Source organism: Melospiza melodia, chromosome 4, assembly GCF_035770615.1.
Source record: "Melospiza melodia melodia isolate bMelMel2 chromosome 4, bMelMel2.pri, whole genome shotgun sequence".
In the NCBI taxonomy this organism is placed as follows: Eukaryota; Metazoa; Chordata; class Aves; order Passeriformes; family Passerellidae; genus Melospiza; species Melospiza melodia.
Window position 1 is genome coordinate 81,389,245 of NC_086197.1, and position 27,957 is coordinate 81,417,201.

At 39.3% G+C, this 27,957-nt stretch overlaps 2 protein-coding genes across 2 annotated transcripts; one reads left to right on the top strand and one right to left on the bottom strand.

Moving 5' to 3' along the window:
* Window positions 1–27,462, bottom strand: FAM3C (FAM3 metabolism regulating signaling molecule C). Its single transcript, XM_063155349.1, has 10 exons — window positions 27,367–27,462; window positions 15,358–15,420; window positions 11,070–11,174; window positions 9,933–9,962; window positions 9,414–9,537; window positions 6,826–6,884; window positions 5,247–5,297; window positions 4,679–4,763; window positions 2,605–2,731; window positions 1–1,616 (listed from the first exon to the last, which is right to left on the bottom strand). Exons 2-10 carry the CDS (start codon window positions 15,368–15,370, stop codon window positions 1,527–1,529), a joined length of 684 nt encoding a protein of 227 aa, XP_063011419.1. The 5' UTR covers window positions 15,371–15,420; window positions 27,367–27,462; the 3' UTR covers window positions 1–1,526.
* LOC134418027 (proline-rich protein 2-like) lies at window positions 27,193–27,951 on the top strand. The gene has a single exon (XM_063155877.1). The coding sequence runs from the start codon at window positions 27,193–27,195 to the stop codon at window positions 27,949–27,951; it is 759 nt and encodes a 252-aa protein (XP_063011947.1).
* The last annotated feature ends 6 nt before the right edge of the window (window positions 27,952–27,957 follow it).

The following is a 27,957-nucleotide window of genomic DNA, read 5'->3' on the forward strand; positions in this document are numbered from 1 at the left end:
TTACCCTGGTATCAGAGATTATTTATTTTTCTTACAAGGTCATTCTCAATATTGCTTGAAATTTTTAGTGTACAGAATTTGACTCAGAAAACATCAACAATAATACTATTTCCAAAGCCTCTGTCAAACTCACTGTGGGCTCCTGAAAAATACTTTGTGGCTTTTGCCCCATAGTACTAGCTTGAAGTTTTTGAGGAATGTACCAGAATTCATAACACAAAGCTGCAGGAGATTACAGCCAGTTCTGTCTCAGCCCTAATTTTGTGAATATGGATACAATCAGTTAGTATGGTATAATTTAGTTTCAGGAAAAGTTCAAGCTGGCCCCACTTAAAAGAAATACACGTTTAGAAAGAAAGCAAGGTCTTCACACAGCTCTGATATAAGCTAAAGAATAAGGCCACTTAAACTTGGTCCTTTTTTTCCATTAAAAAAAGGATGAAGGAAACATCACTTTTCAGTTAAGTTTACAAGTCACACATTGCATAACCCAAGACACACTGCTCTCTCTCTCTGACATTCCAGAAGAGGAGATTGCCTCAGCTCATGAGAAGTACTGTGGGTGGTGAGGGTGCACAGCTGTGTACCCCGAAACAGCTCTCACTAGAAGGCAGACTGCTTTCTCTTTGTGATGGGAAATTTATTCCTGTTGTTAGAACCAAAAGAGGAACCTCCTCCATTACACAAATCCACTGCAGCTGAACTGCCATAGGGAGAAGCAATGGTTAAGCAGCAGTACAAAAGCTGCAATAAAAAATGAAAAATTTAGCCACAGTACTGCTGTTTAATGTGCCAGTCCCTTCTATAAAGCAAACACTTTCAAGTTAAGTACAAATTCTTCCAAGCTGCTTTTAAATATCACACATACTATTTACATATTTACCTTAGTTCATCCCCTAAAGATAGAAAATAAAATTCTCTTGTGCTTTTCATGGCATATCTGTGTTACACTATCATGTAGTTTTCCTTTGCTGATTATTCAATTTTGATACGGGACTACAAAATAAACTTTTGGAGCACTTGGTATTAGAATAACCAAAGAGTTTTAATAAAAATTGATGATGCCATTAAAAAGGCAGAAGATAAAAAAAATTAAAGCTCCTTATTAATGTATTACTAAAATCTGCAATATTCCACCAGGTTTACATAGTCACAGCAACATTGCACTGTTAAGAGGACAGTACATTTGTCACAATCTGTTTATTGTCCACATACATTATTTATTAGCCAGTTATCTACAAGTATTATTTACCACAGGCAAACTAAATACTGTGCTTTTAAGAAACCTGCATAGAAATGATTGGATGTTTCTTTTATTTTGGACATATTTACAAAAAGAATTTCTATGTGTGTCAGCAATAAATAATCCCAATATTCAAAATGTCAGTGCTCATGCACACACTGACAAGATGGCTGCATGCTTTAAAAATAATTTTTACAGTACAGTCTCCTTCATAGCCCTCTCTCTAATAGTAGCAGAAAGTGCATTGTCTTCCATATTCTTTTTCCTTTTCTTCTGTTTTCATTTAGTCTTGCTTCTGAGGGATACAGCCTTCCATCTCAACAACTTCTGGCCACCCTTCATACTTGTTTGTGTCCTTGTTATTCTTTATATGCTATAAATGAAAAATATCAATCTACTGTTAATTTGAAGTCATTTATCCTTTTGCTTTAACTCATACCTTTAAGACATGTACTCATTTTCAGGCCATGGACAAAGAAAAAACATTATTAACTTCCATGCTTTGAAGCATTCACCATTTAAAGTAACTTGCCCGGACAAGTGTATGGTAAAAAGTTAAGCCACACAGGGAAAACATTTTTAAATTTTATTATAGATGTTTGCTTAGGAAGAGAGAAGGAAGGAAATGACCAACTGCATTAAAGCATGAACCACTAGGTAAAAATAAACAAGGATACTAAATTTACAAGGCAATGAAAACAAATAGTGAGATTTCAAAGAACATTTTATTTGTCCACCAAAAAACCATCTACAGTCAGGTAAGACATTATTGCCTCCAAGAGTCTGCCACTGTTTCTGCACTTAGTTTCCCCTCCCTTACAAAGCTGGCAGAAGAAAACACATCCTTACTCTGCTAGTACAAAGCTACTTCTACCAGTGATTAAAGGCAACACTGACACATGCTGAATTGTAACAGCTAAAGTATGGGAATATATTCTATTTCACAAATTTTGTGATGGCAGCAATTTGAGAGAAGAGCAAAGCTAACAGCTGGGAACACCAACACCTTAACTACCCACTTATCTCTTGGAAGTTCACCATTCTTAGTGCATCTAAAATAGAATAAAACTTGGGCAGCAAGCTTTGAATTCTTCAGGTTAATTTGATTCACTAAAAAGATGAATTATCTAGTTACTGGAATAGTAAGATCTACATAATATATTTTTTTTCTTATTTATGAGGCAACAAAGAATCTTTTTTTTGTATGTTTAAAAGGAGGAAAAGGAAAATACCTGAAAATAAGACTATGTGCAAGTACTGCAATGCATACCCACCTTGAACAAATGCATGGCACTTATAAAACATGCTATGCCTCTATTAATGCCAGCTGTTAAATTCCAGGAAGTTAAAGAATCACATACCTGTTCAAATGGACTTTTAGTCTTAATGCCTTTCCCACCACAGAAGACCCAGTTGTCCCTGAAGCCAAGGTTAGTGATGGACGTGCTTCCTAATTCAGCGATCAGTCTCCGTGCTTCCTCGTTAAGCCTTGAACAAACCAGAGAAGTTTGTGAACCAGAGTATGTGAATAAAATACATGCCCTTAGAGCTTTCATTCTTCAGTGCACCAGTCTGCTTTGATCCTATTTAATATACTTTAAGTCAGTCAATATTGGGCAAGATCTATCTCAGAATCAGGTAAGGCTGATTCTGGAATTAGCTGATGCAAAGAGCGCTGCTCTTCCATACTATAATCTCAAGGAACCAGGATGTAAACCTAGCACTACACCAACACAAGCCAAGAGCTCTCTCCTGTGAGAATTTGTACATCTCAAGTTCTGTTAGCAGTTCTCCAAGCAACTAAAAAAGTCAGCCCTTGAAGTAAACATTGTTTGCAGGCTCAAGCTGAAGTCTAGATGAAGTAAAAGCTATTTTAGATTACAAAAATGAAATGAGTATCTGAAATAAGTTCTCATCTGCTTGGGGCAGTTAATTCAAAATTCAGAATGCTGCCTCCAGCATGGCTCAGTGCCTGTAAACCCAAGTAGGATAATTTTAGTATCTAAAGGAAAACAGTTCTGTAGGATAGGATATCATTCCAAACTCTCTAAATAGCACCTCTTGATTTCTTCCTTTAACTTACTAAATGTGCCTGATTACTAAACAAGACACAAAACTTCTGATTACTTCTACCTATTGAGATATGGCCGTATGACTCACTTTAGTCAAAATTATGAAAATTATTAAATACTGTGCAGGTTATTTGCCCAACCCACACGCCAACTTTCTCAAGCATTAGGGCAGCTTGATTCTTCACAATTTTGTTTCCAAGAACTGGCATTAATATTTACTATCAACTACCAGTTGGTAGTTGTAGTATTGTCAGAAAGCAGTAGATCCTGTCTGTCAGCAAGACAAGGCCAAACACAACTTCTTGTTTAGCTGTATTCTATCTGCCAACAAACTTTCAAAATCATCAGCTGTAAAGGCTTACTGAAGCAAAACTAACCCTTCTTATTATCTAAAATATCAAAGAAGAAAGGGAAGAAGGCAAAATGTAAAGTAACAAAACAAATGAACAGAACAACAGAGAGAAGGTCCAACCTTGGCTAATACCCCAGTAAATGATTTTCTCCTTTCCTAAAAGCAGTGAATGTAAACACACTGGACCATTTAAGGTAAAGATTGCACACTGCAAAGTCAGAACTTAGGGAAGCTGCTTCTATATCAAAAATACAGACAAGTTGTAGACAACAAATTGAACCAAACAAGGACAAAAAATGTACAGACTACATTAACAAAAAAGTTAATTATTAGTAAAATAACAGAGAAAAGGGAAAGAAGTTTCCATTTTCACTGTGAAAAGCAATCCTTTGGATAGGATGACTTAAGTGAGGGGTAGATTGTAGTACATATTCAACAGTAAATTTTAGTATCTATTGAAACTGACCCAAGTTGTGAAAGTTGGAAGACAATGTTTCAGGAGACCTAAATCCTCTTAGGCTACACCTATATTAATAAATTGAATAGCTTTAGGGTGAAACAGTAAAACACTCAGGGCAAAAAATACAAGGCTCACATTAGTAACTTCTGTGACTTTAAATGTAAGGATACAGGCAAGGCTTGTTGGGAAAGGTCTCTGCCATCCTGTAACCACCAAACTCTGCCTTGGAGTTGATCTGAAGAAAGTTCTTTCAACCAAAGTATGTTCTCATAATCATGTTCCTATGCCTGGACCTATCTGAATTTGCTAGCCTAAGACAGAATGAGCCATCAGCAATAGAAAAATCAGCACACCTATATCTGCTTAGTTTGAGTTTGATTTCTGTTGTGCCCAAACCACATCTGCATTATATAACTAATAAACAGTTTCAAATCTGTCATCTTGGAAGGACAAAATCTTATTAAAAGTGGTTGTGTGATAATGCATTTTTTCAGTATAAAACAGCATATAAAAGTTTAAGCAACATTTGCTGTTTAAAATCAATTACATACTTGGTTGCACCATCATCATATGTTGCCATTAACACAATTGTTCCATCCTGGATGGTCTTCAGAAATTCAATAAGTGGTGCCACATCTGAAGAGAGAACATAAAACTGTTTAATAATAAGCAACAATTACAAATTTAAACATCTGCAATGTCTTTCTGCAAAGACATTACTTTTAAGAATATTTGTAAAGATAATATATATAATATCTATATATAGAATATATATAAAATTTGTAAATATATCCTTATAAAAAGATGCAGACTGAGAGAAAGCTAAAATGCATCCGAGAACTCTTATTTTATAGAAAGAGTTTAATCCTTATTGTGTAAAGACATAACCACTAATGAGAACTACCTTGGGGAACAAGTCTGTTTGACTAACCACACCCTTCCCTCCCACCTCAACTACTTATGTTTCTTTAAAGTTGCACTCTCCTCACAATTACAAAGGTAGAGGTGAAGCACTCCCTTAGCTATCACCTTATATCACACAGCAAATGGAGTCTGGACAAGAAGGAAGAAAAAAAAGCACATTTGTTGTTTCTCTCTGACCAGTGTAATTGCACCTACCTCCTCCCCACATGTCAAAGAACTTAGTATCTAATAACTCTCCTGTTTTACCTGAAGGAAAAGAGAAAAAGAAACATTTGATGCCATCAAATATAGCCAAAATTATTTTTCAGATAACATGCCCAACTCCTCTTATGCTCTTTCAGACAAAGTGCTGCAAAAGACACTGGATAAATGAATTATGGTAGCATCTCTTTTATGGAAACAGTGCAGTGGTTTGTGAAAAAGTGCAGAGAAAGATAAAAGGAAAAAAGTGAGATGATCCATGGAAGTGCTGGATACCAGGCTGGTTAGAGCTTTAAGCAACCTGGTCTAGTGCAAGGTGTCCCTGCCCATGGCAGGGGGTTAGAACTGGGTGATCTTAAAGGTCCCTTCAAGCACACACCATTCTATGATTCTGGCAAAATTCTGGTTTTGCTTCAAGTGGAATCTAAAATAAATTAAAACACTCACAGGCTCTAAAACCATCAGAGAATATTCAGTTAATATAACTGCCTTTTTTTAAAGCTGGTTTTACAAAAATAGACAGTATAGCTATAGGCTGCCTTTTGTACCATATGGAAAGTTACAAGGATTAAAATTAGACTCCGTGTTTTGCTATAGATGTACTAGTGTAAGTAGATTTAAACATCCAGAATAAATAGAAAAAGCAGACAATATAGTATATCTCATTACCTTTTCTTATTATGCTGTCTACAAAGGAGTATTTGATGGAAGGTGGAGTTTTTTTTAATATATACATTCATTTAAAGTTTAGAAGACAGAGAGAAAGACTGGAGCTATAAAATACAAACATAGGTATTTTGGTTTTGAATAGATTGAGACAATTCAGGAAAGCAACACAGGATTAGGAAGTATTGTTCAAGTTATGCTTTAGATGGTGTAAATCTGAGTGCAATCTGCAAATAAAAGGAATTTATATTGCAGTGAAATGACAAAGTGCTATCTCAGTGCTACAAGGAATCATTTCCTACACATTAAAGACAGATGTACCAGTGCTGACATTCAGTCCAGCTTTCAAGGTAACAGAGCTAAACTTGTTTGGTTTTAATGAAAATTACAAACCCAAAACACAATTACTTAACAGGATGTGTTTATGGACAAAGTCCATAGACCAAATATACTGATTTAAGTGAGGAAATAATGAACTGGTCTTTGTGTGTAGTAACAAAACTGATAAAGATGCTAAAGAAGTTTCACTGGAAACAGAGCAACAGAAGAATGCATTCTACAGTATAATTAGTGGTGGCAATACACAAGGTCAAAAGAAGTAGCATGCATCTCATGTCTTTTTCTATGTTTTCATTAGGAACTTACATGATGTATCAAAAAGACAGTCACCACCACATTCCACATTACTATTTTTACAATCCATTTTTAGAAACAAAAATGCACAGAGTTTTTCTGCTTTGTAACAACAAGGTGTCAGTGCCAATATCTGACATTATCTCAGTACAAATAAGCTGAGTACTTCCTTTTCTCCTTGGTGCTTGCCTTTCACCATGCCATAGTATTTCACCTTAAATTTCAGAAACAATTTGAAAATGAAGACAATCTGCCCACTTAAAATGTCACTTACCATTGACCAAGGCCATATTTATTCCTCTGCCAACATTATTTTTTACTCCACTCATTAAACTGCAACAAAATAAATACTTTTAATCGAGCAATCTTCTGATGTGAAATATTTCTGTTTTTTAAATAGGATCAAGTTCTAAGAGAGACATAGTTAAAAGACCACGCGTTCATGAGTACTTAAATGAAGCAAAATCTCCTTGAACTAATCTGTGTTCTTAAAGCACCACTGAATTAAGAATAATACATCAAATACCCCCAGCTGTATTGATTTTATTTGATTGCTTAATCATGGTTTCAAAGTACATCTGTATATTAAAAGTGCCACAAAAATAGTGATGTTTCTGTAGTTATATTATTAATGTTTTAAAAAATAATCAAATATTAATTTGTGGAGCTCATCACAGGCACACAACCAATATTTTAAGTTTGTTTTTTTTTTTTTGCAAGCACACAATGAACAAAAATGAGTTAATGAGTTTAAAAGCTAACAAATAATGAAAACTCATTCCTGCTGTCCTGTCTGGGAAGTATGAAGAACACAAAGTAATCAGAAAAAGAAAAACCTTTTTGCAACTGTGAGTTCACAGAATATCCCTAAAAAAAAAGCTACTCAAGAGGAAATGAGTTTTTTTCAGAGCTCTGATATATTACTGTATACCCTTGAGACAGCTTGTGCATCATCACAAACACAAGAAGCTGCAATACAACAGCTTCTCACAGGAGGGCAGCCCTTTATTAGTTTTAGAATTCTTCCATGAATTTAGTCTGCAAATTGAGAGCTTTTGAAAGATAAATAAAACCTCTTATGAGCAATGCAGGAGATCATCTAAAATCAATCAAATTTCCTGGCGGACACTTAGACAGACATGACCAGTTGGCCTCTGAAGGAATTCAGAAAGATGTTTGCCAAGGAAAGCTGGACTTTAGAATCCAATGGCTGTGTATTGAAGTGCCCACTTAGAGGACTTTTTCCAGCAACTACTTTTTTTTCATCACTTTCTTCAGAAAAAGCTCTAGTAGAGGATTTTTCTATTTTTGGACAGAAATAGAAAAACCTCTTCTTGTTTAAACAGTCAGCAAGACATTAAAACAAAAAAAGAGTCAAAAATCCCAAACAAAACAACTCTACAATCCTGAAATTAAAATATTACTTGCTTTCCCACATCTTTTAACCATTGAATCAGCTTAAGTGTTCACAGATATTAAGCTCCCTATATTAAGCAACCAGAATGAGACAGTAGGATGTTTTGTAACACCAGCAGAAATACCAGGCTGAGATTAGATCAGCCTGGCCAAGGTCACCCAGCAAGTCACCAGTAAGAGTGTAAAGGGAAGGAGCAGCCTGTGAGAGTGGAAAGGGAAGGAGCAGCCTGTAGCCCGTGGTGCCCAGGTGAGCCCCTGCTGAGCACCTGCAGCTCCCCAGCTACCCTGGATGCTCTGCTGCAAACCCACTCACACCAGCCAGCAAGCTTCAGCTAAGCCAGCCTTACACAGGAATGCTAGTTCATGCTAAAACAGTCTTCTCTTAAGATCACTAGAGACTAGCCTTACAGTTACTTTGGGGAGTAAAGTGATTTTTTTTAATACATGTATTATCCTAGTTACTCTATTGTGTGGGGTTCTTCTGTTCACAGAAGCTGCCATTGGCTCTAGAATTCATTAGCACCAGCTGCTGTATGTGCTACCTGTACTAATACAGTGTTAGCTGAGAAACAGCTAAACTGGAGTAGCAAGTGGAAAGCACAAGTGTTAAGTGTGACTGATATTTACAAAAATCTCCTTCCAACACCACTAACATTATGTCTCTTCTGACATGCCACCTGCAAAATCAAGTGGATTAGATTATGTTATAGGAAGCTGCACACTTGGGTTGTTCCTGCTCATTATCACCCAAAGAGGAAAAACACAGTCTAAAAATAAATATTAATATTCCCATTATGGGGGTTTACTGAAAAGTACTCAGTTAAATACTTTATGCACAGTATTACTGATAATACTGTGTCAAAAACATTATTAAAAAGAGGACTTAAAACCAAACTTTGTCTCAAGCAGTTGTTTTCCTCATTTCACAAATGGATGAAGTTTATTAACTTTAGCTACTATCAGCACAGTTAAATAACTATCAATCATTAAAATACTATTTTTCATTTTTGAAGACAACCTTAGAAGAAAAGTAGAAAATATGTTCTGACGTTGGTACTGAGGAAATATAGTTTAAAAGATTACTTGCAAAAGACAATACAATTATTCACTGAATTGCTATCAGAAGCACCAGGACAAGTTCCTTAGAGACAAGTGTGCATCTGACTTGACAAAGTCTAACCCTTAAGTCTATAAACCTGAAACAAAGTGCAAGCTACCTTGCATGTGTTAAAACAACATACACTTCTGCATTTACTGCAGAGCATTAAGTGTGCTTCATCAGAGATAAGGTTATAATGCAATGGGACCTTTTCATGTCACAAACTTTGACATGTGTTGGTTTGCATACTGTTTGCAAAAAAACCCTAATTTAAGCTGCTGATTTTGTGTGCAAGTGATCTAAGTATTTGAAAGAGACACTCAGAAACAACAGGCAGAAATACTTACACATTATCCTCTACACAAATTTTAGGTCCAACTACATTCGCTGCTCCACTTGACATTTTGAATGCAAAATGCTTTTCAGGACAAGCTTTGGAGATCCCACACTTGTATCTTGGAGGTTTTGTAGCTTTCAAAAGGAAATAAACCAAGATTTTAGAGAACACCACAGGAAGGCCAACAGACAAATACATTCTGAAGGAACTCAAGGAAGAGAGCAAACACAAACACTATCACATCTGTAGTTACAGAGCAGTTTAAAATAATCTAAGTTCCTGAAGCAACTAATTATTCCAACTTCTTGTTGTCACCCTGCCACTTGCTCTGGCACCATCATCAAAAGCCACAAGCCAAAACTACAAAACAGACTTTACAAGAATTTTAGGAAAATCAGGAGAAGAGGAAAATTAGTTTCTGATTGCATTTAAAGAGTAATTTAGACTTTCTGAGCTATGAAAATTCATCAGTCTTTCTGTTATTAGCAAAAGCAAGGCACAGCAGTAATACATGCCTATGAATACTCACAGCGTGCAGCTGCATCCAACGCTGATCTAGCTAAAATGAAAAAAGGAAGTTTCACAAGATGTTACTATTAAAGTGTCATCTGCTATATCATATCCTATATATGTAATGTCTTTCTGTGCCCCTATAAAAACAGGCTGGTTGAAATGAAGTACCAAATCCACCTGAATATTATGCTGCAATAAGAAACAACTTTTATGCATTAGCAGAATGAAAGTGATTAGGAATCTCATTCAGAAGCACCGCTTTCATTTATGGCTCTTAGAGGGATGTGGAGTCAAAAACCCAGAGATCCAAAACCTCTGAGAATTCATGGAGCTCAGGGGACTGAAGTGAAATCAATTCCTTCCTTACAACTTCACTGGGATGGGGCTGCTTTCACTTAACTGGAAGCCTGCAGTTCAGGTGTACTTCAGGTATATTCCCAGCCATTCAGGACTCCCTTTCCTGAGATATGAAGAGACACGAGTGCCCCCACCACACACACATCTGAATGACACCTCTGTCTCAACAATGATTACTAGAGCTGTCTCTGCTGACTGCTTCAGATGGCAGCTCGTGCTGCAGTAATGCAGAGTTAAAGAACACAAACTCTCCCCATGTATCAAACATTGTTTAGGGTTTTTTTTGGTAATAAAAAATACCTTGAAAGAAAATTCTGGTTCAAAATAGACCCTGAAATTTGAGACATCTCAACTGCTAATCTTTATCTGCATAGCACATCTGAAATGTTTTGATTACAGCACATTCAACTTAACACAGCAGCATACCTTCACAAGAGAAAAAAAAACCCCAAATTCTAAATCTCTTCAGCAGTAGTAAGGCAGGGCACAGATTTCCAGAAACATGATTCAAGTCACCTAATTTATTACGCTTGACTAAGAATGCATTTCCAGTAAACACAACAAAAAAAAAAAAAGCAGGTAAAATTCTGTATCCTTGGCAGTCAAAAGAATCAAAATTATTATTTCATACAGAAAATAATTCAATACACATATTATATGTAAAAAAATAAGCACACATACTTAAGATAAACTCAATTATTAAATTGAAGAGCTCAGGCAAAACTAACATGATATTTCTGATAAAGGCTCAAGTAAATATTAATAAATGTCCAGAGAAAACAAAGTCATCACTTACCAAATATGTGTCCTAAGTTTGCATCCATTTTTATTTCAAACACTTGAGATATGACATAAAACGTCAATAAAAATATTGCTATGACTACTACCAACTTTGCAGCACCTGTTAAGAAACAGAAAATGTTTCAAAAAGTTACCTGCAAGTGGTAACACTAGTTTACCAAAATTAGCAACATGAGGAATGTGTATCAGATTCCACTCTGGGGAACTCGGAAACAGGATCATCATTTGTGGACCTACTAAACAGGATGGCTATTACGGAGGGATATTATAATGTAGGAATGTAGGATGTAACTGCACCAATCCATCAGGTTATGCAATGCACTCTGGTTTTAACTTTCTCTACCTTCATGCTTTCTCTGACACTTTAGTACACCAACTCAGCTCAGCAGCCAGGAGAAACCAGACTTCCATGAAAATCCAGCTTCACCAAATGAACTAAGATGATCTACCCGGCTGTTGTCTGAAGGTCAAATTCCCACCTTCCCCATTCCACTTGCATGTTCTTAGCCATGAGTGCCTGGTTCTTCACTGTTCACAAATACTGTGTTTCCCCCTGCTCTCAAATGGAGCTACCTCTGTTTTAATATATGGTCCAGACTGAGTGATTAGGGATCTGTTTATGTACTGCAGCTTGGCTACTATGGTCAGTCAGCTCTGAGTGTGACATTAAAAAAACCCAACCAACCAACAAAAAAAAAACCCAAAAAACCAAAACAAAAAACAATAAAAACCCCCCAAACCACCAGCCAACCAGAAACAACCATTCTCATTTACTTTTCAAGAAATGTACATTAATGACCTTCAGAAAGTAAGTCTGATGACTCAAAGCCTATTTTAAAATAAGTAAGAAAAAGCAGTACCTCTCCTGTCTCCCTTTTAAGATACTGAAATAGGCAGTTCTAAGTTTTACAGGGCTAAGTTCCTGCAGTGCTGACTGGCCAAACTACTTCCTGGGAGGAGAGCTGTAAGCACACAACCACAGCAGCTTACATCTGAAATGGAAATGTGATACAGCCACAAACCTCACCATTTTTAGCATAATTTGCAGTACATTTTTACAGAATACTCCACTCTTAACTGACTGTAAAATACTGACTAAAAACACTGACTGAGAGTACAAAGCAGGTGAGGAGGCATCTGACCAACATCCTGCCTTCCTATCTCACCACAGTATAGCAAACTGGTTGGAAGAATCAACCTTAAAGCATGCATCTTTTCCTCTGATTGCCAGCCAAGTCCTCTAGAAAAAACCAAACTTATATACTCCTGCAGATCTCAGACTGCTGCTGTGACGGGCCGCTCAGAAAATCTTAAAATAGACAGATTACTCAGCCTTGAGAAGGATGAGAGATGCTAATCAATCCTCCCAAAAGGCTGAAAAAAGATAAGTGGATAGAAAAAGAAAAGCAAGATGAAGAAACATACAAGGGTTTTTTGCTTGTAGTTCGGTTTTTTTGTGTGCGAGCACACACATTATGATGTAAGAAAACACAGGTGCAAACCTAGCTTAAAAATATTATGCTGGAACTCCAAAGATCACTGCACTTGAAAGGAAGGAAACCCTGTGCAAGTACAGGAGAAACAGATGAGCTGAACATATGTTAAGAAATGGGGTAAAGGTTTTCCAAGCAACACTGCTTAAAACCACAAGATGGTACCAGATTTTGGAATGTGTCATCTAGCAAGTGGCATTTGGAGAGCATGTTTAGTATATATCATGTGAGATGAAGAAGAACTCAGTCTGAGGACCAACCACCCCCCTACCCTATATTCTGAGTTTTTCAACTGAACAGCAAGTGCTCCCTTCAAAGGAACAGTAAGAAATCTCGTAGAAGGTTCCTTAAGCATTTGAACCAAAACTGGCATGTTTGATACAGGTGAAACATTCTGTTGGAACTGCCATATCTACTTTGCAGTTTCAGCAAAAAAAATAGCTGGATGGAAGGGAAAAAAAAAACCTTAAACTTGTGTGGAAAGTAATTTTCCAGATGAATCAGGTACCCAAAAATTGGAGCATTTTCCAGTTCTTTATCAGATTCACTTTAGCAGACTGCTTCCAGTTATACATATTGTGGTTAATAAAGCAAAATTAGGAGTAGTGACAAGAATTGTATGCATTAACAAGATCTTGGAAAAGGTGCCATTTTCTTCTAGGAGAGGCAACGGTTTCTCCTTCTGCAAAATAACACTACTGATAAAAGTGCAATGCACCAGAAACTCAGATTTATTCCATTGCTACACAGGCTATTCTACTGTGACAAAATGTCAAAAAATGTTTTCTTTTAATTTTATATTAGCAAATGCCTTATTTTTACAACCACTATCCCTTCTGTCAAGTAGAATGAGTTTCTTAAAGCCTGTACTACAGTAACTTAACTCTATGAAAAGGCTCTTAAGAGTTTTCAAACTCCCAGCAACCTTTCAGAAAGTTTCAGACACTTAAAACAGCACATAACAATTTTAGGGAGGTGGAGAAGTGGCTTAAGACAACCATTTGCCATTTCCTTATTTCTTCATCATCTCACAGAAACAGCAGCCAAAATATGTCAAATCACGGCAGCTTAAGCAGTCACTGCCGATCAGCTACAGCATTTTAACACGGTGATTGCTCTTCCACCATCCCAGTGCCAAAGTGAGACACCAATGAAGTAGAATAGCAATGCCTGTTATGCCAGCCAAGTGAAGTGTCCCCTGACAAAGTTTGATGAGGATACCAAACTGAGTGGAAGGAGGCATGTCCAAATGGAGAGCCAACCTGCAGGAGCACCTGGGCAAGCTGGAAGAATGGGCTAACACTACCAGAGAAGTTCAGCAAGGACAAGTGTAAAGTCTTCTACCGCAGAAATCATAATCCAGGAGTAAAGAACAGACTGGAATCTACCCAGCTGAGGAGCAGATCTGTGGAAAAGGACTAGGGGATTCCGGTGGAACCAACTCAATACAAATGGAGGGTGCTGGCAAAGAAGCAAACAGGATGCTGGGCTGCATCAACGAGCGCATCACCAGCAGACAGAAATAAAGTCATTACTCCTCTCTGCACAGCACTTGTCAGGCCACACTTGTTACATTCCCTTCAGTGTTGGACCCTGCTATTAAAAAAGAGAAAAAAGACAAAGACATGGACAATCTAGAGACAGTCCAACACAAAAATAATCAAAGGACTGGGAAGCCTGCTAGATGAGGAAAGGCTGAGACTGCTGGGTATGTTCAGCCTTGAGAAAAGACTTAGAGGAGAACTTAGTACCATGTTCCAGTATCTCAAAGGCAGCTACAAAGAAGATGGAGGGAGACTCCCTTTTTGCAAGGAGTTGCATGGAAAACAAGAGGTATAGTGGGTACAAGTTATTGTGGGGAAGATTCCAGTTAGACACAGAAAATTTGTCACAATGTGAACAATCAGCCATTGGAATAATCTCCCCAGGAACAGGTGGACTCTCCAACACTGGCCATTTTAAAATCTGGCTGTACAGTGCTGGGCTAGGGCTCAAATTAGAGGAAGTTATAGTGGTATGAAAATTATAGGGTAAAATGCAGCTGCTACTTCCTGGATGGAATGCTGTGAGTATGCTCAAAACCTATCCCACACCAATTCCATCCATACACAATCTGCAACCTCAAGCACGTGCTAACAGGTGAAGCAGAGTAGAAACACCTTGGTCAGCCCCTGTTGAAATCAGATGGTACTTGGTAGCTGATAAACCTGCACAGCACCTGTCAGCCAAGGGAGATAGGAGCAGGTATCTTTCTGCTAAACCAGCAACTATGGTGAAATCACTCTGAGGTTCTTTGTAACTTAATTGTAATATTAACTCCCAACATCATCCCAAAGTTACCTGCCTTCAATGTACGATCACCCCTCATTGAGCATGAGCTCTATATTTTTATTGACTATATCTCTGACAGGGAAGCAAGAGAATTTTACACCAATGAGTAACAAAAGCATGCATTACCAGAGTCACTCAAGATCCACCCAAATGAAAAGGAAGTCCATTCAAGGGTCCCCATAACAGGACACAGATTAGTCAGGCACAAGGGTCTCAGCTTTCCTGGTGTGCTGACAGACTAATCAAACACTAAAGGTTTGAGGAAATTGCCACTTTTCACATGACAGCTGTCTTGTCTAGATCCTGCTTCTGACAAGAAATGTCAGACCAGACGTTTCTTGAGATCCCTTTTAACCTGGTATTCTATGACTCTAAAACCTTATTGTCACAACTTGTTAATGTTGTCCACAGCAGTTGTTTCATAAATGACCAAAGTCTGATTTTACAGAGCATACTTACCTGCTATTCTCATGTTTAGTGTTCAGCAAGCTAATGACACTATTGCATTAAAGCAGCAGCCACCTATGGGAAACAAAAAAATAAAAACTAAAAACCACTTCATCGTAATTACAGCAAAAAAGCACTTTTGTGATGAGCAAAAAACCCCATAGATTTTCTAGACAATATAATTAATGACGATTGTTCTGAATACTTATTTCTTAACACTCATAGTTAGGGGAAGATTTAAGATAGATTTCTGATGTCTTGATTTCATTTGTCTCTCCACAAAACAAGTGTTCTGAAAAAACACTAATTTCATTTAATCCCCTATAAATTCAGTTTAACTTTCAGTCCTTCAATTTGTGACCTAAGTACTTATCAGAGCTTTATCTAAGCAGTCTTCAGTTTCTTAAAGCTATGTGGTGAAAGTCAACAACTCCACCTGCACTCCTTCAAAACCCTACCTGCTTCTGGGTGCAAGTGTCTATTTGGCAAACAGCATAGCAAACTGTGCTTTGGAGAGAAAAGATTTAAGCATTTTGGTCTCTAGGATACTACAAAAACTGCATTCAATGGAACTGAAAGAAGGTCAACACTTTAATCTCTGCATTACAGAAATGTAACAACACATTTGTCACTCATAGGTACAGCCAGAGGAATAACATTACGGTCAACGACGACAGAAGCACCAACCCTAGTACTCCAATTATTTCAGAACAAACTGAAAACCACTCTAAGCAAACAGTGCCTAAGCATCCACAAGCTTCTTGAGAAGAGCATGTCAGCACACAGAGTCAAAGTGGGCCACAAACTCCAGAGGCTCTGAACAAAAGCTCCCACCTCCTCCTCCTGCACTGCAGGGTCCAGAGGCCATACCAAACCTGCCCTCCACCTGCAGAGCCAGAGCTGCCCCTGGCCCTGCTCCCTGCTCAGGCTCAGCCCTGGTGGGCCCATGCTGCGCTGAGCCTGGACATCCAGCTCGACTTTCAACAAGATCCCTGAATCGGGAATCAGCCACACTAAGGCCATGTGTGCAAACACGCAATCAGCTCTCACTCTGATCCAAGCAGCTGTCCCAGACTCCCATCACAAAAGCTGTAGCATCCCTAACCCTCTGCAGTCCTATGCCATGACTCTCAAAACCATCAAAAACATTCTCTTAGAAATTATAAGAAAAATTGCTGTTATTAGAAATACAAATTATTTGATGACAAGCACCAAAACACCCACACAGTTCTTGTGGTCTACACTAGGGAGAAAAAATTGGTATTCTGCAGAAAACCTTTTGCCTTCTCTTATTTCAGTATCTTCAAGTCAGTGATTTGTGTCTTTGCCAAAGACTCAGTCATTTTGCTCTATCCCTTCAAGTTTACAATGAAATGGTCAGGAGAGAAATAAGCAGGAAAAATCCCTGCAAATACGGAAATATTTATTTCCGTTCTATTAGAATTTCAAAATACTTATCACCTAGATTTAAAAGCAGACAAATGTTTTTGAGTGCTAACGTGGTACTGTAAAGGAAATCTCACAGCATATTGTAGACCATAATATACCCATTTAGCTGTAGCCACACATATATCCTCATATAATATTTTCCTTCAGTGAAAGCTAGTATTTATTTGTCTTGTAAAAAGGGAAAAAAGAATCTGTTGGGGCAGAAAAACTCATTTCATTTCAAAGTCTGTGAACAGAATTATTTTAGGCTTCTTCTTCCAGACACCCAGAAATATATCAATGTTACAATAAACACTGCCTGTACTTTGAACAGCTACAAGCTTGTTTTAAGTCTGCACTGAAAAAAAGAAGTTTCTTTCTTTGTTTTACTCTGAACAAAAATACATCATGAATTCAAAGCATGAAAACAAGAATATGAACAAAACCAGAAAGAAGAGTCTAAGTGAAACAATCACATGATCACACTGACTGCTTTTATCCCAATATCCCCTTTGACCTGTCTCAGGGATCATTATTTGTTGCAATCAACAAATAAGAACATGCATTATTTAAGTGTGGAATGTGTTTTGATTTAGAAAAAGGAAAAATGAGTATGCTATGCCTCAACCTGAAAGGAATTTCAAAAAGGTAGGGATTCTTTTCCTAAATTACAGCATACTGAAAAGTCATGAGGTTTGATTTACCAAATAATACAGCAGTGCTACAGTACAGACAAGAGTTGCACAGCACTTTCCAGCAGCAGGAAAATAATTTATGGACATCACGTCCTTTCCTACACTTATTATCTTAATTGTTTTTTTGAAGTACTTCAAGACAGAATAGGAATAAAACATAAGCTGTGAACCCTTATAAATGCTTAGGGACCATTACTCCACATGTTCAGTATCAGACATTACAATAAACTGGAGAACTGATTAGAAAATTTGTCTGGAACTTTTAATAGTGCAAATTTTAGGATCATTTAAAAACAAAGAACACAGGATCACAACTGAGCTTGAGCAAGCTCAGATACACAAAAGCAGTACCAACAACATTCCTTTGATTGCTTTGAAATGGGCCAAAACAACCCAAACACTATTTTTCTCTTCTTTGATGTAACATTCCATCAAGTAGAGGCAGGAGAATTAGAACCTAAGTATCCTCCTGACTTATGAGTGCCAAGTAATACAGATAATCATTTATTCCTACACCACTCTCTGTCAGGCTCCCCTGTACCACTAATTAGAGCCCGAGGCAGGATGTGCAGCCCACAGCAGGGCTGACAGGCAGAGTCCCCACGAGTACAGCAGAACCCCACAGAGATGCAAGGGCCAAGGAAAACACCACAAAACAGGCAACAGACAACATCGACATCTTCAAGTTGCAATGTAAAATGGCTGGGTTTGGGAAGCATCATGTGATTTAAATATGGATTTTCTTTTCCTTCAGACTTTTCTTAGCACAGAACTAAGGCAGTTTTTCAATCAAGGTCTACAGCTTGGACAGCAGAAACAAAACAAAAATTCTCTTGTGCAGCAATGCCTCAAAATGAAAAGTTATCCACAAAAGAACCTGAACAGGAGAAGACAAGAAATTAGAGGTTATAAATCCTTCTTGAGCGCTGGCCATGCCATTGTCCAGTTCCCTGCATGAAGTTGCACATCCATCCATGCAGAAAAAATTTATTTATTCTGGATACAAACTACTCAGGAGAGGATATATGGAAAGACAGCTCTGAGCTGAGGTTACTGGTTGCTTTTTTTCTGCATCCTTGTGTATCATAACCCCCAAGACAGTCTAAAATGCTCTCCATAGGGCATAGAAAACAGTAGCTTACAATTAAAAAAAAAAAAGGAAGAGAAAAAGAAAGGGCTTTCCCTCACTCTGCTCCACTTGTGTGCTATGACATACTCAACAAAAATACAAAAAAAAAAAAAAAAAGTATAGATAACTCCACAGAGCTACTGCATGTATTTTTGTTCATACCAAAACTAGTTTCAATAAGTTGACCAGCAGATGCTTGCTTTTAAAAGTAACCTGTGTCTCTTGAGGGAATCCTGCTAAGTCCTTCCTGAAGGAAACTTATAACCACTTTGTATAGAAAAATTACAAGCCTACAATCCTTCCAAGCAAATTATCATCAAATTTTGTTAGATGTTATAAAGTTTCTAACGCACCAAGACTGAGTCCTTTATGCATTCATGTGTCAGACAGAGTGGTCATCATCCAAGTTTCTCTCCTAGATTCATTGTGCAAGAGGAAACTGCATTGAGATAATTGACAAATTAACAGTTCCTATTAATCCTGCCTCATTGACACAACACTGAATGAAATGCAGATTTCAGTCCCAACTGAATGCAATTCAATTTGGTTAAATCTTTGTCAGGCTTTTCTCAACTCTTGTCCAGAGATGGTGCCATGGGACACACATCAGCGGGGCAGGAGCACAGCCTCTGCCCTACTTACCGTGCAGAAAGCTGTGGCCACTTGCCACAAACTTTGGTTTAAAGGGGGTTTCAAATACAATTGTAATTAATGTTTTGAAGGATGATAATGAAACATGTAGATCAGTCTATTTAATTCCCAGGATAATAGTATTTCCATTAGCAACCCGGTAAAATGAGTGGATTATGCTTACAAAATGGGCACACAAAAACAAACAAAGATGAGAGGCAAGAATTTAGAAGGTCAAGATAATTTTGAATTCTGATCGTAGCTGATTAGGAAGAGGTCTCAAAATCAACAATGATATTTAATAAAGCAGAAAGTAATATACTCCAAAATTGACATCAAGTGCAGCAAAATAAGCAGCAGCAATGGAGAAAGAGATTATAGCAGCTCTCTAATATTGGGGTCAACAATGTCGTACTGCCACAAAAGTGTAACTGTTCACTGTGAAATGCACTGATAGCACTGCTGTGTATGGAACAAAAAGCAATTACTCTGCTCTGCCTAAATAAACAAAAAATACCCTGCTCTATGTGCTATCTTGACTTTTAACTGAGACCCATGTGCAATTTTTTTCTAAGTCTATCTCAATGCATAATCCCCAAATGGAAGAATCTAGATAAGAATTACATGACCTAAATAAACCAACTAAGGGATAAAAGAATCAAATCTGCTCTGCAAGGAACTGTAAAAAAGAGAAGTCAGGATCTGACATCTTTATCTCTTATCTTCAAGGTGTAATTCTAAATTTTTACAGGAATAAATATATATATTTTTAAAACACATATTTATAGCAAATCTAAAATTAATATTAAAGACATTATTACTTTAAATATTTATTTTTATAATTTTAAAAAAATGCTGAGAATAACTGTTCTCAGTACTCCCTGGCTGCTGCTTACCTATTTGTAGTTGTAATATAAAGAAAAAACAACCTTACAGTTACAAGGATAAATACAAAATTTAAAAGGAGGCTGTAAATCATCATAAAAAGTCTAGAAACAGAGACAATTTTTCTTAACACAGATACAAGTCTACAAGCTGTGAGCTAATATCCCCTTCAATATTAAGCCAGCATTTCTATACTATTACATGCAAATCTGTACTCAGGTTATATAATATTAAATGTGTGGCAGCCTGAAATGCTTTGCATTCAGTTCAGGGTGAAATTGTTTCCCCAGATCAGGACTTAAGTGTTTGTACACTTTCTAGCTAGGTCAAATAATGTTATACCTGGTTTTGTATGTATCTGCTATTTGTTGATATGAGTAGCATACACTGTACTGCAGTTAAACAAGTATTCAAAATTACTTAGCACCAAAAAAAAAAAAACCAAAGAAACCAAAACTCAAAAAAATCCCCTTCCCAAAAAAAAAGCAACAACAACAAAAAACAAATCACTTGAGCTTTTATTTTATTTCCAAGAAACTTCAGCAGATTAGGACATTGTCTTTTGTTGGTGGTTTTGGCTTTTTTTTAGCACAAACTGCATTCCTCAATGAGTAGCACGTACATTTTATTCCTGACAGAGAACAGCAAAAAATCCTTCAAACAAACAAACAAAAAAATCAGCTTTTCATAACTGGTAAAATATAATCAATGAAACAACAGTGTGTTTAATCCAGCCTCTGTTGATAAGATATTTCAGTGTGTTATGTTCAAGCAGTTCAGAGCAGTGGTTTGTTTAACTCAACATTACACAGTGAATTAGATATGTCAAGGACAGCATTAGCTATTCTTATGTGACTTCTGGTTTTAAACCAGTGGTTCTGCCAACCTGGATTATATGCCATGGACAAAAGAGCTGAGACACTCAAAATCATTTAAGACTATTTTATTTAAATGCAGGATGCATTTTCTTACCCAGACGATTGCTTACTTTTCTGCTAGGCTATGAATAGTTTTTCCAATATGTTTACAAAATTAATTTAATTTGAGATTAGTGAAGGACACACATGGAAAACAATTACATCTTTTAAAAAGTAAATAGTATAACTCACTTTTATTGTAAAGTCATGCACCATTTGTGTTTTCTGGAAATACAGGCTATGACCCCAGTGGCTGCTCCCTACAGGCAGCACTCCTACATCCATACAAAGTCTCTGAGGTTCTGGCAGAACTCCACATAGGGAAAGGGCTTGTCCACACAGAAAAATTTAGAGACTCAGGAATACGTATTTTCTTTTTCCTTTGTAACAAATGGTACCATGAAGTAAAATTATCAATCTCATAAAAATTAGACTTCTTATAAGAATCATGTTCTTCCATATACATATCAAGATTTATCTTGGTAATCTAGGCAACGGAATCACACCCAAAGTGTTTGCTTGTAAATACAAGATTTTATTTTACTTCTATCAAAATAAATCTACAACAAATGAATGTATATACATGTAGGAAATTAAACCCAAGCTTATTCCAAAATTATAAATAGATACTCCAGCTACTGTTGCATGTCCTGTGTTGAGACTACCACTTTGTGGTTTCACTTTTAGCAAAGGAAATACACATGAGAAGCAGCATTGTGCTGGAGTGTTTTGAAACTTAACATGCAAAACAAATCTTTCCCAAATGACATGTCAAATCACTGTCCCTACAAGCTTTTTGCTAGTGGCATCAAGCCAGTACTTTCACCTTGGGCAACACAGAAACTAGACAGTCTCAAACACTGAAAAATTCTTCTGAATCCCGAGAAGCTGAGATAAAAGTACTAAGGCATTCATTCTTCCCACAGAGAATGAAACTTAACCCACATTCCTTCTGCAATTAAAACAACAAACACAAACCAATCCAAGAAAAAAAAAAAAGGCAACACAATCAATGAACAACAAAAAAATTTGAGCCTTATAAGCACTCAATCCATACTTTGAAGACTCTTTCAATTATTACAAAAATTTACTGATCCATATAGTTAAGAATGTGATTTACAGTCCCTAAAACCCATACTATTTATATGTGATGAAGCAGATACCATTGCTGCTGACATATCTATTGAAGAGAATCTTAGCTCTGTGTTTCATGGGGTTGGATAATATCACATATGGAAGTTCAGATAGATAAAGTCATCAAGGACAGATTGCTGAACTTCATTCACCAACTTACTTCTCCACTTCATCCCAGCAAAGTACATGCTGATCTCACGAGGAAACTGGGGGAAGGTGCCAGTGACAGCCACTGTCCACAGCATTGTTGGTGTCTCTAGTTCCTCTTGTTCTAAGGGACACTGGAATGCATGCTCCATTGTGGAGCCCCTTCTCATTGACTCACCTCCCATGTGAGGTAGTATTTGGGTAGCTTCTGGCCTTTGCAGGACTAAAAGAGCATGTCAGTGGCTAAGCAGAGCACTCAGTGGAGAAAGCCCTGCCTACCAGCTCTGGGAAGAAGGGCAGCAGCAGGCTCCACACACCATGCTATGCCTACAGGACACTGCTATGGGATGCCATGAGACTGCTGCTGGTGCCTGAGAACCTCCACGTGCATGAGGCACCCAGAACCAAAGTGCTCCTGTGGTGCAGGCAGGTCACTGCTCCTGGTCCGTAACAGCACTGACAGGCCGCCATTTGTGAGTGATGGGGTGAAACATACTTGAAAATGGAGAGGAACTCAGTCAGTGACATGATTCTTAACAGCTCTAGAGTGACTCACCTCTTCCTACTGAAGACACACAAAACAGCCCCAAAACCTGTAGTTTCCAAGTTTCTGAGAAACTAAGATCCACAATCGACATTCTGGCTAGGTGCAATCTTACAGCAACCACTATCAAAACCATAAGCTATATCTGTGAGGAATAATTTTAAGGAAAAAAAAAAAACAAACCTAGGGACAATGTGTTCTTTTTATGTATTATATATTTGCATAATTTGTACACTTAATATTTACTTAACAACTGGCATTTATCTGCTAACTAAAATCCAACACAGACATTTTCTATCCCTTGAGATGTTATAATCTAAGCATCATCATGAGTGGGGAAATCTAAAAATATGCTGCATAGCAATTCACTGTATGTCATTAACTATGCAGAAATTTACCACATTAGGCACATCTAAACTCCTTTGAGGAATGGCATCCCTCAGTGACAGAAAGGTGCTTATTACAGTGACCTTACCACTGAGATTATGCACAGCTGACACAAAGATGCTGATATGCAACCACTGCACACTCTAACAACTCCTGATGGAATCCCCTCTGGATCATGCTCTTTTGAGAAATTATCTGTTACAGGAACTCCTTTAATAAACCTCTGCCTGAATCAACCCAAATGCAGTTCCAGAACCATTCACATGCTACCAATACTCAGCTGACCAGCAAGCACACAAGCAGGCATGGCAGCTCCATCAACCACCTCTCCCAGAAAGTGAAGGCTGATCCAAAGCAGAATGAAGTGCCAGGGTCAGCAGCTTTCTAGCAGCAGCAATACTAGCAAACACCAGCTTCAACATTTGTGAAATGATGACTCACCTAACTGATGATACCAAAACAGATCAAAATAAAAAATAAAATAAAAACCTTTGCTAGAGGAGATGGTTACCTTCTCCTCAGACAAAAGACAGCCGAGGACTGGGTGGGACAAGGGAAGGAAACAAGCCAGTAACTCTTATGAATAGAGGGGAGACTGTAATGAATTTCAATGTTAAAACTTTAACTGGACTGTCATGAGAACTAGCATGTATTTGCACAGGTAAACATATTGTGCAACTTTCTGCCACTAATACTGACTCAACAGCAACATCAAATGCAGGGCAAAGTTTACTCCAGCAGCTCCCTCTGTCCTGATAGTCTTACAGAGGTTCTCCTTAATTCCACATTCTCTTGGCACTGAGGATATGTGAGGCCAAGGCTGGAAAATGCTATGGTGCAGCTCAGTCTGCAGATTAGGATAGAAACTATTTTTGTATTATAAAAATACATGTATATGAAGAGCAAAAATAGTTGAACAATTCCAAAAGAGTAACTATTGTTCATGTGACAACTTCAGTGTGATTGAATTTCAGGAACCTTGGGTGAAATACCGTTTAATAATAGTTATCCACCACTTATTATAAACATCAATGAACTACTGAAGAAGGATAAAATTTTTAAATTTGTGGATAACACCGAGACACAAGCAGATGGAAACAAATTACAGGGCGGGATCAGAGTTACAAAATTACCCAGAAAAAAATTCAGTTATTTAACAAAAAAATTCCTAAGGCCCTCTCAGGATGCATTTACACTTAACAAAAGTATGAGAAGGCTGTGCTTGGATTCATGGTCAGTCACAGAACTTTAGATGATGAAGCAAGAAGCCAGGGGCACCTATTTATAGGTTACGGATGCTTAATCTAAGAAATACTAGGAAATGAGATTTCAAGCTGCAATACCAGTTCAAAGTTACTTCCTCATCACCCCTCTCCACTGTATACTCATGCCACGAGACCTCAGGCATATATAGTACTAGGAAGCATGAAAATTTATAAGACAGGTGAGCTCACCTACCAAGCTGCTCCAGCTCACGTGATTTTGCTCACTAAGGAAACTAAATGTAGTAAAAGAGAATATAACTTTAATAATAGATTAGAGGACAACTTTCAAGACTGTTTAGAGGCAAAGTGCAGCAGCATTGGGCTGCTAGTTTTGCTCACCCATGCCATGATCTCACTGCAAGACTATCAGATTTCTGACACTCATGCAAATTACATTTTTTTCTGAGAATTTATGTACAATCTTGGTTTTAGAACAACATGAGGCTTTTAAGATAGATCCTCCTAAACTGCAAAACAATTACAATAATTCCAATAATGTTGACAGCAAAACAATTGTCACAGGCCTAATACAGCTGGCCACTGGCAGGTGAAACATGGAGGTTTACAATAATTATGTCTCAAGTCCTACACAGTCTCAGCAAATTTTAGTGAAAACCCAGAACCAAACACACATATGATTTATATAATGACTCATGGACATAATGATTAGCAATATAACTCGAAAGACCTGCAGCCATTACACTCAAATGTCAATTCTCTGACTTCACTGGAACAACAAGTTTAAAAACCAGAACCTAAGTTCTATTTGAATAACAAATACTCTTTGATCAATTTAAATATTTAAGAGCAAGTTGTCTGTGTCTGCTGTGGAATCATTTTATGGACACCTAATCTTCAGGCTGCAATATAATTCGCAAGCAGACAGGTATTTTGGCACAGAATCAATAAATCTTACGATTTTATTGAAAAAATTAAAAATCTGTTTCCTGCATGTTAGTATTTCCTCCCAAACCCTGAAAAACAAACATGCAGGAATTCACTTTTTAAATATTAATTTTCCAAAGCTCCACTAAAATTTTAGGCTGTGTACATCATCCCTCCCTTCTATAAGCACTAATAGTTCTCAGTTGTAGTCAGTGGCCCAGTGTCCAAGGGACTAGAGCAGTGTGCCTCTGAGGTTGGTATTGGGATGGTGATTAGACACTGACAGGTTTGCCAGAGAGCTGGCAGGTAATCCATCCCTGGAAACACTCAAGGCCAGGTCTGGATGGGGCTTTAAGCAGCCTGGTCTAGGGGAAGGTGCCCTGCCCACGGCAGGGGGGCTGGAAATATTTTGTCTTTAAGGCGCCTTCTAACCCAAACCATGTTAGGTAGAACATACATATCCTGAAGCACTCGGACTGCGCTTAAAGAGGCTGGGCAGGACCTCGTGGTTCCATGAAACAACGATCATTATCTATTTACTCCGATTATTATCTATTTACTCCGATTATTATCTATTTACTCCGCACTCTCACTGGGTGAAGTGGTCAGGGCTTTTGCAGAGCGATGGAAGCGCCGGCCTGAAACCAACAGGTGCTTCCTCCGTGCTGCAGGGATTAGATGCTATTACATGACAATAGCAAAGCCATTAGCTTGCGAAGAGCCTACCTGCAGGCTTAAAGCAAGTCACAAAACTCGTTTTGCCTCACAAACAACTATGCAAATCAACGGTTCAAAGAGATTTCTTCATACTTAAAAGAAACCCTAAGGGAAAATATGTGCTAATGAAGATATTCATACCTCGAGAAGTTTCGAAAGGTTTTAAGAAGAGAAAACAACTTGACAGTCATTAGGCAGCTATTTCTGGTGCGGGTCTGTGGTTTTGATACTTTTTCTAAATAACTCCCCAATTAGTATTAAATAAATATTTTGTAAAAGAGAGGAGCAGTCAGCGGCGTTCATCAGCAAAGAGCTACCACGGGCTCCAAGTCTGTGCGGCATAACAGGCCACGTGGAATATTAAAATACCTGGTATATGCAAACGATTTCACCCAAGTCTGGAGTTATTACGTTGTGATTTAACCTCTTTAAATATGAGAAAATGAGAAAATAAACTAATCAGGTGAGTTACATAGCCCCTTAGTGGTTCAGCCAAACACGTGACTTAACATATGGTAGTATTTATCTAAGAGGAAAAAAAATATAATTTCTATATGTTATCCTACATCAGCAAGTCAGAGGCCAGTAACCAAAGGCACACAGGCTGCTTCGATAAGTATCCCTCTGCAAACACCACATCGAACTTCCTTAGGAATTCGGAGCTGCCCTCTGTAACGATGCATTTTAACTAAGCAAGAGCTGAGCCCTACAACTCATGGACCAGCAGCGTCCGCGGCCCCGTACTCCACAGACGGAGCCAGGGGACCACCACCAGCACCGAGCAGCAGCACCACCGCGTTTCCACCGAGCTGACTTTGTGCCGGCAGGAAGGGGCTGCCACGCTGCCGGCGTTTCCCTCATTTCCCGGGACCGGGCCGTCCCGCCGACCCGACCGCCGCCGCCTCCTCCTCCCTCACGGCCCCCGCCGGCAGCGCTCTCCTCCCGCCCCACGGCCGCCCCCCGCCCGGCCCTGACCCCCTCGCCGGGCTGGGACGGCGGAGGACGGGACGGAGCCCCCGGCCTGCGCCTCGCCCGGCTCTGACCCGCGGCCCCGGCCCACCTCAGCCTGCCGGGGCGGGAGGGGATGGGGGAAGGGCCGGGCGGCCCGGGGAAGGGGCTCCCCGGGGAAAGCCAGCAGCGGAGGCAGGGGCGGGCAGCCGGCAGCCGCCCAGCGCAGAGGAGAGCGATGCGCGCCCGGGCGACGGGACACGGGCAGGAGCCGCCCCCGCGCAGCCCCGCGGAGAACGCGAGCACCTACCGGGGCTGTGGGGCGCGGACGGGTCGCGCAGCGTCCCCTCGGCGGCCGCGCCGCGCAGGCTGCCCCGGCCCGAGCAGGAACCGAGCGGAGCCGCCGCCGCTGCGCAGCCGGAGGAAGGCGCGGAGGGCGCACCCGCCCCCTGCCGGTGGCGGACCGGGCCCGCTCCGCCCCGCACCCCGCCCACCCCTCCGCCCGCCCCTCCGCCCGCCCCGGGCCGCGGGAGCTGCGCGGGGAGCCCGGGAGCGCCGTGCACACAGCGTCGCGGAGACAGCGTCCCGCACACCGCGCCCCGCGCTCCGCACACCGCCCCCCGCACACCGCCCCCCGCACACCGCGCCCCGAGCTCCGCACACAGGCCCCTGCACACACAGCCCCCCGCACACCGCCCCCCCCACACCGCGCCCCGCACACAGGCCCCTGCACACACAGCCCCCCGCACACCGCGCCCCGCACACCGCGCCCCGAGCTCCGCACACCGCGCCCCGCGCCCCGCACACAGCCCCCCGCACACAGCGCGCCTGGCGGGCCCCACAGCCAGCCTGGGAGCGACAAGGACAGCGAGATGTTTCTGCTTGTTTTCTTTAATATTTT

Bases quoted from the DNA above. Each gene is read 5' to 3' on its own strand.
- FAM3C (XM_063155349.1), bottom strand. The intron at 9,538-9,932 runs GTGAGTATTCAT...TCCTTTTGAAAG, and splicing joins GTTGGATGCAGCTGCACGCT to CTACAAAACCTCCAAGATAC. The intron at 2,732-4,678 runs GTATGTAATTGA...GGTTTGTTCAAG, and splicing joins TATGATGATGGTGCAACCAA to GCTTAACGAGGAAGCACGGA.
- LOC134418027 (XM_063155877.1), top strand. From the start codon at position 27,193: ATGGGGGAAGGGCCGGGCGGCCCGGGGAAGGGGCTCCCCGGGGAAAGC.